This window comes from Panthera pardus, unplaced genomic scaffold (assembly GCF_024362965.1).
Source record: "Panthera pardus isolate Hobbes unplaced genomic scaffold, ASM2436296v1 HiC_scaffold_11, whole genome shotgun sequence".
NCBI lineage: Eukaryota > Metazoa > Chordata > Mammalia > Carnivora > Felidae > Panthera > Panthera pardus.
The window spans coordinates 49,171,800-49,185,294 of record NW_026526666.1 but is presented as its reverse complement, the minus strand read 5'-3'; the positions used below and the strand labels follow the sequence as shown (position 1 = coordinate 49,185,294).

General features: G+C 34.9%; 1 protein-coding gene across 12 annotated transcripts in view; it reads left to right on the top strand.

The window, feature by feature from the left end:
* LRRC7 (leucine rich repeat containing 7) overlaps nucleotides 1-13,495 on the top strand; it is a 553,063-nt gene that overhangs the window by 230,769 nt on the left and 308,799 nt on the right. For all 12 annotated transcript variants that reach the window (XR_008419194.1, XR_008419193.1, XM_019448906.2 and 9 more), the window contains one exon: nucleotides 12,421-12,538. Coding sequence is in view for 10 of the 12 variants with exons in the window: in XM_019448906.2 (XP_019304451.1) it covers nucleotides 12,421-12,538 (118 nt within the window). In the remaining 2 variants the exon portion in view is untranslated. The remainder of the gene's footprint in view (nucleotides 1-12,420; nucleotides 12,539-13,495) is intronic.

The following is a 13,495-nucleotide window of genomic DNA, read 5'->3' as shown; positions in this document are numbered from 1 at the left end:
CCAACCCCTTTAGGATGCAGCAAAGGCAGTACTAAGAGGAAAATACATTGCAATCCAGGCCTGTCTCAAGAAACAAGAAAAATTCCAAATACAAAATCTAACAGCATACCTAAAGGAACTAGAAGCAGAACAACAAAGAAACCCCAAACCCAGCAGAAAAAGAGAAATAAGAAACATCAGAGCAGAAATAAATAATATAGAATCCAAAATAAAAAACAGTAGAACAGATCAATGAAATAGAGTTGGTTTTTTGAAAAAATAAACAAAATTGGTAAACTCATAGCCAGACTTCTCAAAAAGAAAAGAGGGAGGACTTAAATAGATATAATCATGAATGAAAATGGCTTTATCACAACCAATCCCTCAGAAATATAAACAATTATCAGAGAATACTATGAAAAATTATATGCCAACAAACTGGACAACCTGGAAGAAATGAACAAATTTCTAGACACCTACACACTACCAAAACTCAAATGGGAAGAATTAGAAAATTTAAACAGACCTAAAGCTAGTGAAGAAATTGAATCATTTATCAAAAATCTCTCAGGAAATAAGAGTCCTGGACCAGATGGCTTCCCTGGGGAATTCTGCCAGACATTTAAACAGAGTTAAATACCTATCCTTCTCAGGCTGTTCTTTTTGTCTGTTTTCAATAAATTTTTGAGAGATATTTGTTAAAATACCCTGTTATCATGTTACCTCCATGTAGGCAAGTTAAACTTTTCTTCAAATATTTTCAAGGTAATGATAGTAGGTGCATACAAGTTTAGAGTTATATATTCCTCATGAGCTGGTATTTATTAGCAGATGGCCACTCTCTCTCTAGTAATACATTTTGCTTCAAATCATTATTGTTGCATAAACTTTCTTTTGATTAATTATGCCAGTTTTATTATTTTTCCATCAAGTTTTCAGTGGATCACTAGTAATAAGATATGGCTTGATTTCTTTTAAATGTTTATTTATGTATTTTGAGAGAGAGTGTGAACAGAGCTGGGGAGGGGCAGAGAGACAGAATCCCATGCAGGCTCTGTGCTGCTAGCACAGAGCTGGATGCAGGGCTCGATCCCATGAACCATAAGATCATGACCTGAGCCAAAATCAAGAGTTGGATGCTTAATGACTGAGCCACCCAGGTGTCCCTCACTTGAGTATTTTTAATATTAATATACATGATAGTTTTTGTTTTTAATTGGAGAAACTAATCCATATTTATTGAAGGCTACTCTGGGTATATTTTCATTAATATATTCCATACTAGTCTTCATTTTTATCTATATTGCTTCTGTTAAGTATTTACTTTTTTCCATTATATTTACTAAATATATATGTTTTATTTTTATCTTATTCCATTTATCTTGCTTCTACCCTGTAGGAAATTATGCACCTTATTAATATTGCTTTAGTTGTTACCCTAGAAATTTTTTAGTTACTGTAGAAATTAATTTAATCAGTACCTTTAACCTCCTCATAAAGCAAATATCTGAGACTTTTTTAATCAGATTATCTTTTCCCTGATACATATACTTTTCTTCTTCAGAATTTTAGTTCTATGTAGATTTTTCCAGCTTTATTGAGCTATTAGTGACATGAAACATATATAAATTTAAGGTATAGAGTGTGATGATTAAATACATGTATATATTACAAAATAATTACCACAATAAGATGTTAAGTTATCAGTAAGTTACCACATCTCCATCCCTTCACATAATTATGATTTGTGTGTATGTGTGTGTGTGTAATAACATTTAAGATCTACCTTCTTTATAACTTTCAACTATATAATATAGTATTGATAATTATAGTCACCATGCTGTGCATTAGATCTCCAGATCTTATTTATCTTATAGCTTGGAATTTATAACCTTTAACCAATATCTTCCCATTTCTCCCATCCCACAGTCCCTGACAACCACCATTCTACTTTCTGTTCCTATGAGTTCAAATTTTTTAGATTCTGCATATAATTGAGATCATACAGTATTTGACTTTCTCTCTCTGATTTCTTTCACCTAGCATAAAGGCATCAAGATCCATCCATGTTTTCACAAAAGGCAGGATTTCCTTCTGTTTATGGTTGCATAGCATTCCCAGAGATACACACACACACACACACACACACACACACACACACACACACATATATATGTATTTATTTTGAAAGAGAGAGGGAGAGAGGCAGAAGCAGAGGGAGAGAGAGAATCCCACCCAGGGTCTGCACTGTCAGTGCAGAGTCTAATGTTGGGCTCGAACTCATGAACCATGAGATCATGACTTGAGCTGAAATCTAGAGCTGGACATTTAAACAACTGAGCCACCCATGCACCCCACACCATACCTTCTTTCTTCATTCATCTGTTGATGGACACAGGTTATTTCTATGTCTTGGTATTGTGAATATGCTGCAATGAATATGGAGGTGGAGATATCTCTTTGAAGTAAGTGTTTTCATTTCCTTTGTGTATATACCCAGAAGTGGGATTGCTGAATCATGTGGTAGTTCTATTTTTAATTTCCTGAGTAAACTCCATACTGTTTTTAATGGTGGCTGCAGCAGTTTACATTTCTACCAAGAGAGCACAAAGGTCCCCTTTTCTCCACAGCCTTGCCAATACTTGTTTCTTGTCTTTTTGGTAATAGCCATTCTAACAGGTAGGAAGTGATGTGTCATTGTGGTTTTGATTTACATTTCCCTGATGATTAGCGATGTCAAGCATATTTTCATGTACCTGTTGACCATTTGTATGTCTGCTTTGGAAAAGTCCTTTGCCCATTTTTTGATAAGATCATTTTGTTTTTTGTTTTATTTTGTTTTAGTATTGAGTTATAGGAGTTCCTTATACATTATGGATATTAACCCCTTATTCGATAAATGGTTTAAAAATATTTTCTCTTATTCCGTAGGTTACCTTTGTATTTTGCTGATCATTTCTTTTGGTGTGCACAAACTTTTTAGTTTGATGTAGTCTCACTTGTTTATTTGTGCTTTTGTTGTTTGGGTTTTGATGTCACGTCCCCAAAATCTTTGCTAAAACCAACGTCAAAGAGCTTTTTACCTATATTTTCTTTTAGTAGTCCTACAGTTTCACATTTTACATTTAGTATTTAACTCATTTTGAATTAATTTTTGTAAGTGATATAAGATAGGTGTCTGATTTCACTTTTTCCCATGTGGTTATCCAGTTTTCCCATCACTATTTACTGAAGAGACTATCCTTTCATTTATTGGCTACCTTGTCAAAAATTAGTTGAATGTATATAAGTAGGTTTATTTCTGGGCTCTCAATTCTATTCTGTTGATCTATATGTTGGTTTTTATGCCACTACCAAACTGTTTTCAGTTACATTTATGTATGTATGTATGTACGTATGTATGTATGTATTTACCTATCTCTTTACTTTGAGAGAGAGAGAGAAAAAAAGGCATATGGACAAGCTGGGGAGTGGAAGAGTAGGTGAAAGAGAATCCCAAGCAGGCTCTGCACTATTAGTGCCTGATGCAGGGCTCTATCCCACAAACCTTGAGATCATGACCTGAGCCAAGATCAAGAGTTGGACACTCAACTGACTGATCCACACAGGTGCCCCCTTATATTGATGTTTTAAACCTTAATTAAAAATTTTGCCATTTTTATTTTTATATAGCCGATGCTTCTTTAGATTTAACCAACTGTGTATTTTAAATTTTTAAAAATGTTAATGCTATTACTTCTTGTAGCTCAGACCTCTCTGCTAGAGTCATTTGCCTTATTCCTAAAAGATACTCTTTGACAGTTGTTTTGGTGAAAGTGTCTTGGTAGTAAACTCAGTTTGTCTAAAAATGTTGTCATGTTGTCCTTTTCCTAAAAAGTAGCTGTAAATACTATATTACTTACTCTTAGTATTTTAGTAATAACATCTAATGAATCATTGCTTTAACTGGTAAATCTTCTTTCTCTTTCTCAATCTTTAGAAGGTAATCTTTCCTCTTTGGTAATTTTTAAGATCTACTGCCTTTGATACTCTGCAGATTCATATAAGTTTACATATAGTTATTTTTGATTTATCTTATTTAGAATTTGTTGAGCTTCCTCAACCTGAAGATGAGGGTCTCTCAACAATTCTGGAATTCCTTAAGAACCTCATCCTCTTTTTCTCTACTAAATTTTATGTACATTTCAAAAAGCTCTTCTTGCTGTATTCTTCATGCCATCTAACCAGTCTTTTCTATTTTCCATCTCCTTGTCTTTCATTCAGTTCATTTCTTCTTACCATCTAGTTCACAATTACTTTCTCCAGCCATGTTTATTCTTCTGTTCTGTGAGCTCTTTTTGATAATGTCTTGTTTTATCATCATGCTTTCTTTCAAATCATACTTTTATTTCTGTGTATAAATTGCATTTTGTGTTTTATAATTCTAGTATTTGCATTATTTAGAGGCAAGATTATTTTTCTGTAGTATCTCATTCAGTTGATTATTTAATTATATATTTAGTGATTTTTTTTTTGTTTAATGATCCCATGTTTCTTGAAACTTTATCTGTGGGAATTCATTGAGGCCTGAATTTAAAATACATTCCTTCAGAGGAGATTTGTATTTACTTTTACCAGTAATTTGGGGGCAGTAGTAATCTAGACCACCTGTAACTCTGGATTGGGTTTTAAGGAGCTTTATAGATACTGTGAATTCCACACCCTAACTCACTGGAAGATAGGCTGTGGTTGGAAATCCCTAGAAGGCTAATTTTGTTTTTCTTTCTGTGTTTTTTTTATTTCTTCCTTTCCTTTTCTTTTTTCCCTACCTTTTTCCTTTCCTTTCCTCCCTCCTTCCATTCCTTTTTTTGTACCAGTTTTCCTTCTTTCCCTTCCCTTCCTTAGTTGTTTCTTTTTTTTTTACCTTTCCAATTGTTTTTGTTTCCCTCCTGTCTCTTCCTTTCCTTCCCTTCCTTCCTTCCATCATTCCTGTCTCCCTCCATCCCTCCCCTCCCCCTCCCTCTCTCTCTTTCTCTCCCCTTCATTTCTTCTTTCTTTCTTTCTTTCTTTCTTTCTTTCTTTCTTTCTTTCTTATTCTTTTCTTTCTTTCTTCTCACTTCACTCAGAGCCAAACTGAAAAAAAGCATGCATTCCCCACCAACCCTCTTTGCAGGACTGTTTTTTCTAGTTCATTCACCCTTAGGAGATCCCAACTCTAACTGGTGTGGTCTGTAAGCCAAGCTCCCACTCTGTTCAGATCCCAAGCAGTTTTCCATCCTTCTATTTACAAAACAAAAAACAAAACAAAACAAAACAAAACAAAACAAAAAACACCTCAGCCTTCAGGCACCAGAGACCAACAGATATCACTGGAGCAAAAGTTAAATGTAGACCTATTTAACTCTATGCATTATAATTTTCTTTGTTATTCTGGAATTTGAGGAATTCTTGTACTTTAGAGCCAGAATTTAGTTGTGTGTGTGTGTGTGTGTGTGTGTGTGTGTGTATCTGTGTAGCTCTGCTTCACTACAATGTTTTTCTTTGAATAGTTAGTCCACCATACTGTTAAAAACAGAAATTGACAGTATCACTTCATGTCTTTATTTTCAGTGCTAAACATAGACCATAGCATATGATAGGTATTCACTAAATGTATTTTAAATGCATGTAAATGTTGTAGATTCAGAGCATTCACTCAAAGATCCAAGTCTCCTCATGCTTTGAAACTAATTATCTGAAACTAGTTTCAGTTACACAGTCTTTGAGTGGGAATATCTTTAAATGCTACAGAAAGTCCCATTATTATCCCTCTTTTGCCTTCATCTGGCTAACTTGTGCTGTCTCTTGGGTGATCCATTTTTTCATTGCCTCGTCCAGGTGTACTCTCATGAGTCAACCCACCACTATCATCAACATAATTTGGTGCAGATATTCTCCTTTTGTGTTTTCATCACACCTGATATTTATCTTGGCAGACTTTTTATTCACATTGTATCTAATTTATTGTCTAAATATTAAATTGTAAGCAATCTGATCGCAGTTGCTGTGTCTTACTCACTTTGTGACCCTTTCACTTAGCATAGTATGTAGTTTGTAACAAGTATCAGTTAATGGTTTTCCATGAATAAATGAATATTATGCCTTTTAAAATATACATTTTTGGCTCCAAATATGTTTTATTTCAACACTCAGACCTTTATCTTTTGTATCAGCTCTCTTAAAAAAATATCTAACCATTGGGGCGCCTGGGTGGCTCAGTCAGTTGAGCATCCCACTTTGGCTCAGGTTATGTAATTACGGTCCATGAGTTTGAACCCCACGTTGGGCTCTGTGCTAATAGCTCAGAGCCTGGAGCCTGCTTTGGATTCTGTGTCTCCCTCTCTCTCTGCCCCTTCTCCAATGTCTGTCTGTCTGTCTCTCTCTCAAAAATAAATAAACATTAAAAAATGTTTTTAAAAATCTAACCATTGCTTTCCGGAGTCAGTAATTTAAATTGTGTACTCTTCTCAAACCAATTTCTGTCAGAGTTAAACTGCTTCATTTCGCCCAAGAACACTTCACTACAAAAATATTTTAAGACTCAAAACAGTTTTATTGTTTTTGAAACGTGAAATATCATTAACAAATGAAAACCAGGATAACCATTACCATTAACAGGCTTACTCTATTAACTATTAATTATGTTTTCTCTTTTATACTGTATGAAAGAATTACAGCTATTTCATAATCATTATTTCATTTTCACTCAAAGCTTGAATCTTGCAAGAATCACTAAAATGCCTTCTTAATTTCTTTGCCAACTTGTAGACATTTTGACTCATGTTCAAAGCTGACTGCTTTGTTCATGAAATTTAGATTCCACTGAGATTGTTTACCTATCTGAAATTTCCAGTTCAGTGAAGTACCACTCTCGGCTGGAATTTGCCACTTTCCTCATTTTTCCCTTGGCTTATCTAAGTGTAATTTCAAAGATATTTATTCAGCATACACTATGTACAAGACACTGTGCTAGCTGCTTTGGCATATACAAAGGTGAAACAAGTTGATATCAAGATGAATTAAACAAGACTCTTGCCTTCAAAGACCTCATCATATAGAAAAGTAAGAAATCAATTACTATATAGGTATGCCTCTGTATCTGCATATATAAATACTCAGAATGTCTAACAGTTATCAAGCTCTTACTATGTGCCTAATACTTTTACATTTTCATAAGTTATTCATTTCATTAAATCCAAGGCTATTAATCAATACAATAAGGTATGCCATCATTGTGCCACTAAGAAAGGTACACTCCTTAAAAATTGTAACTTGCTCATGATTGTACAATTCATTACAAATATCAAAGATGTTACTATGTAAAAAAATGCAGTACTTAAAATTGATGAAATATATTAACTCATTTAAATATCTCAACAACCCTTCAAGTTAGGTAATGTTATTTTCCCATTTTTACAAGTTAGGAAATTGATAGAGTTCAAAGATGTTAGGTAACTTGCCTAAGATCACACAGCTAATAACTAGATGCTGGGAATTAAACCCACATCAAGCTGATTCAAAATGCCATGCTTTTAACCTCTATACCAGAGGAGTCTTCAATTCTCCATGTAATAAGGTGTTTAGGAGTTTTTAGAACTATGCTCTGGACATAGATCATTTAAAAGTGAAGAAGAATATAGTGTCCTCTATTAATTATTTTTTTAATTTTATTTTTTCCAAGTTTTTATTTAAATTCCAGTTAGTTAACATACAGTGTAATATTAGTTTCAGGTTTAGAGCTTAACGATGATCACTTTTTTTTTTTTAATTTTTTTTTTAACGTTTATTTATTTTTGAGACAGAGAGAGACAGAGCATGAACGGGGAGGGTCAGAGAGAGGGAGACACAAAATCGGAAACAGGCTCCAGGCTCTGAGCTGTCAGCACAGAGCCCGACGCGGGGCTCGAACTCACGGACCGTGAGATCATGACCTGAGCTGAAGTCGGACGCTTAACCGACTGAGCCACCCAGGCGCCCCAACGATGATCACTTTTATACAACACCCTATGCTCATCACAACTACCCTCCATAATAGCCACCACCTGTTTAAACCATCCCCCTGCACACCTCCCCTGTAATCATCAGTTTGTTCTCTACAGTTAAGAGTCTGTTTCTTGGTTTGCCTCTCTCTTTTTTCCCCCATGTTCATTTGTTTTGTTGCTTATATCCACGTATGAGTGAAATCATATGGTATTTGTCTCTCTCTGACTTGTTTCACTTAGTATAATAGTCTCTTTGCTCCATCCACATTGTTGCAAATGGCAAGATTTAATTTTTTTATGGTTGAATAATATTGTATGTATATACCACTTCTTCTTTATCCATTCATCAGTCGATGGACATTTGGGCTTTTTCCATAATTTGATTATTGTTGATAATGTTGCTATAAACACTGGTGTGCATGTATCCCTTCAAATTAGTATTTTTTGTATCCTTTTGGTAAATGCCTAGTAGTGCAATTGCTGGGTCATAGGGGTAGTTTCATTTTTAACTTTTTTGTTTTTAAATTTTAATATTTATTTATTTTTGAGAGAGAGACACAGTGTAAATGGGAGAGGGACAGAGAGTGAAACATAGTATCTGAAGCAAGCTCCAAGCTCTGTACTGTCAGCACAGAGCCCAACATGGGGTTTGAACTTAGGAACCACGAGATCATGACCTGAGCCAAAGTCAGACACTTAACCAACTGAGCCACCCAGGTGCCCCTGATTTTTAACTTTTTGGGGAACCTCCATACTGTTTTCCAGAGTGGCTGCACCAGTTTGCATTTTTTCACCATCAGTGTTAAAGGGTTCCCTTTTCTTCATATCCTCACCAACACCTGTTGTGTCCTATGTTGTTAATTTTAACCATTCTAACAGGTGTGAGGTGATATCTCATTGTTAGTTTTTATTTGTATTTCCCTGATGATGAATGATGAGCATCTTGTCATGTGTCTGTTAGTCATCTGGATGTCTTCTTTGGAAAAATATCTATCTATGTCTTCTGCCCATTTTTTAACTAGATTATTTGGGGTTTTGGTATTGAGTTTTTTAAGTTCTTTACATATTTTAGATTCTAATCCTTTATCATATATGTAATTTGGAAATATCTTCTTCTATTCAGAAGGTTGCCTTTTAATTTTGTTGATTGTTTCATTCACTGTGCAGAAAAGCTTTTTATTTTGATGAAGTCCCAATATTTATGTTTTCTTTTATCTTCTTTGCCTCCGGAAACATATCTAGTAAGTAGTTGCTATGGCCAGTGTCAAAAAGGTTATTGCCTGTGTTTTCCTCTAGGATTTTAATGGTTTCCTATCTCACACTTAGGTCTTTAATCCATTTTGAATTTATTTTTGTGTATGATGTAAGGAAGTAGTCCAGTTTCATTCTTTTGCATGTTGCTGTCCAGTTTTACCAACATCATTTGTTAAAAACTGTCTTCTCTCCGTTATAGAAAATCCAACCCCCCCCCCCCCCGCAAAATTGCCAGAACTGATACATGAATAAAGTCACAGGATACAAATTCAGCATACAGAAATCTGTTGCATTTCTATACACCAATAATGAAGCAACAGAAGGAGAAATCAAGGAATCAATCCCATTAACAACTGCACCAAAAACCATAAGACTCTTAAGAATAGACCTAACCAAAGAGGTAAATGATCTATACTCTGAAAACTATAAAATCCTGAAGAAAGAAATTGAAGATGACACAAAGAAGTGGAAAAACATGCTGTGCTCACAGATTGGAAGAACAAATATCATTAAAATGTCAATATTATCCAAAGTAGTCTACACATTTAATGCAATTCCTATCAAAATACCACCAGCATTTTTCACATAGGTAGAGAAAAATAATCCTAAAATTTTTGTGGAACCACAAAAGACCCCAAATAGCCAAAAAAATCTTGAAAAAGAAAAGCAAAGCTGAAGGCATCACAATTCCAGACTTCAAGCTATATTACAAGGCTGTAGTGATCAAGACAGTATGTTACTGGCATAAAACCAGACATAGATTGATAGAGCAGAATAGAAAACTCAAATTAACCTGCAACTATATGGTCCATTAATCTTCAACAAAACAAGGACCTCTAATTAATTCTTGAGATAAATTGAGAATTTTGTGGTGATGATGAAACTTGAATTTAAAAAAAAAGCTGTTTGAAAATAATTTGTCCGAATTTTGAATAAAATGGTTATAGTAATCAGATTAAAGAGTTGTTAGTACATCTTACCAACATCAATCATGAGGCATTTGAATTTCCAAAATCTTTATATGTATAACTAACCACATTGCATGTGGGTGGACCTAATGGTCCTAACAGAATGATAGAGACTGTGCAAAAATTTAAATTAACATCTACCATGAGTATAGACATCTGTTTTTCTATTTTTTAAAGGGAAAATTAGTAATTAGTAAAAACAATCCATCAAAGTTTTCTTTTGTTTGTTTTTGTCTTTTTGGTTTTTTGGTTTTTTGTTTTTTTAGGTTTTATAAAAAGAGGTAGTGACACTTCTGTATGGCATTTTGAAATTCTAGCACTATGTTAAGTATTGGAAATAATCTTTATAAGGAGCCAAAAATGACCAACCAAAAGCAAGAAACTGTATGTTTTATCTTAAGGAAAAACCAGTGCAATCTAGTTTTTAAAAAACTAATGAATTAAGAAATAACAACCATGTATTACATTGTTTTTGCCTATAAATAACTAATTCCATGAAAGAATAAGCACTAGGTAAATGCTCTGTGGGCCAATTGCATAGTCATGGATACCAGACACTTTATCTGTGGAAATTCAGCAAAATAGAATTAGAAATGTCAAATAGAAAAAAATCTCATTAAGATAATTCTTCCAGAAATGAATAAAAAATTCTGCCCCAACTGTTCATATCTTGAGTGGTCAAAATGAGATTGGCAGAGCTAAAAAACCTAACATTGTTTCCCAAAATATGGTACTGGAAACACCCGCATCAAAATAATCAGATCAGTAGAGTGTATTGTTTAAAAATGCAGATTTTGAGGGGCACCTGGGTAGCTCAGTCGGTTAAGCGTCTGACTTCGGCCCAGGTCATGATCTCACAGTTCATGACTTTGAGCTCCACATGAGGCTCTGTGCTGACAGCTTGGAGCCTGGAGCCTGCTTCGGATTCTGTGTCTCCCTCTCTCTCTCTGCTTCTCCCCAGCTCATGCTCACAGTCTGTCTCTGTCAAAAATAAATAAACTTAAAAAAAAAATGCAGGGGCGCCTGGGTGGCTCAGTTGGTTATGTGTCCAACTTCAGCTCAGGTCATGATCTCCCGGTCTGTGAGTTCGAGCCCCGCGTTGGGCTCTGTGCTGACAGCTCAGAGCCTAGAGCCTGCTTCAGATTCTGTGTCTTCTTCTGTTTCTGCCCCTCCCCTGCTCATGCTCTGTCTCTCTCTGTCTCAAAAATAAATAAAAACATTAAAAAAAATGTTTTTTAATGCAGATTTTGATCCCCATCCCAGACCCATCATGTCAGTACTTCTTCGGGTAAAGCCCAAGAATCCACATTTGAAACAAGCACCTCGATTTACCAGTGATTAAAACCATGCTGGATGTAAGAACCATTGCTTTAACACTTAACTCTTCTCCACGTAGTACTTTGGACTGATGGCAGATATGAACCAATCACTAGTGATTTTTTTAGCTAAATATCAGAAGTTAAATGTTTTGGGGCACGTGGGTGGCTCAGTTGGTTAAGCGTCCAACTTTGGCTCAGGTCGTGATCTTGCAGTTCGTGAGTTCAAGCTCCACTTTGGGCTCCATGTTGACAGCTCAGAGCCTGGAGCCTGCTTCAGATTCTGTGTCTCCCTCTGTCTCTGACCCTCCCCTGCTCACACTCTGTCTCTCAAAAAATGAATAAACATTAAAAAAAAATCTTTTAAATAAAAAAAAAAGAAGTTAAATGTTTTATTTGCTAGATGTTTATGAAGCACTGTGGAGGGACGCAGAGAAATATGAGCCCGTGTATTCAATTGTATCACAGTACTTGCATGCCAAATAAACAACTGTCAAACATGGTTAAATGGAAGTAATACGTGGTTGCAGAGAAAGAGAATTGAGGTTACCCTGGTAGCTGTGGGAATAGAAAGGAAGGGACAACTCCAGAACATATTTGAAAGAAAAAAAATCAATAGGATCAGTGGCAAATTGAACATTAATAGTAAACAGTAGGGGAAGAAACAGAATCCCTTGTGTTTTGAATTTGGATAGCAGAGAATAGTGAGGCACTAACATGGAGATGGAAAATGAAGCATTCTGAAAAGAATTGAGAATATGAGTGTTGAAGAAGGTGAGACTCTTGCAGCTGGTCCTTTTATTACCCCATTTATAAAGATGGTGATTTGAATTTTGTTGCTGAGTTTATGTATGAATGGATTTAACCAAATTGAAATCTAATTAATCATTATTTTTTTTACAGCAATTGTTCAACTGTCAAGCTCTAAGAAAACTAAGCATTCCTGATAATGATCTTTCAAATCTGCCAACCACTATTGCTAGTTTAGTTAATCTTAAAGAACTCGACATCAGTAAAAATGGTAAGATTCTCATCTTATCTCTAAATAATTTGAATTTTTATATGAAGACATGCTTTGTTTTCTATTAGCAAATGATATAACACTTTTTATGTGATTTTGTTTTAACTCCAAGTTAATTTTGTTGAAACGTTAAATCTTAAACTATAAATCAAAGACAGAAAACCTCTCTCCCCTCCACTTATTAATATCTCTGGCTCACTCAGGCCTTATTTCCCCCTGTATTCAGATATGTGATGTAATCTTTTGCAGAACATTTTACTATCTTTACACCATTTATTTTCCTCATAATCAGAGTAAAATTTTTTCCTACATGTTCAATGAGGTGTACCTATTCACTGTACTTGGAATTGACTCCCAATTTCCCTTACTTTGCTCCATGTTTCCACATAACACTGACCATCTTCTCAGTATTATAGAATTCACTTACTTATTATGGTTACTGCCTATCTTTTCCTGCCTCAGATTGTAAATTCTGTTATTAGGCAGGAGGGATTTTTCTGTTTTGGTCACTGATATATCTATCTCAGATGTCTTGAGCAGTGGCTGGGAAATAATAAGTGCTTAGTAGTATTTGTTATATTCTGGCCAAACTCACATGTGTGGTGATGTTGTTAATGCTGATGCTAATGTTGATGTTCATGTTGATGACATTTTCCTTTAAATGTTTGTGGGATTTCCTGTGTTCTCATATATTCATAAATCTTCCCAATTAACTTGGCTCCTTATTTTACTAGAATAAAAGAAAGATTAGTCAAAAGGGTTATGTCCAGGCACTATGAGGATGTAAAACATTACCCTCAATCATTAAACAAGTTGGCTAAACTTGTGTGTGTGTATGTATGTGTGCATGTATGTGTGTGTGTGTGTGTGTGTGTGTGTGTGTACATGTGCGTGTTGCTTTTTTTTTTTTTTTCAGGAAGTATGTTTGGTGCCAAAGGAACAGGCGTAAACAAAACA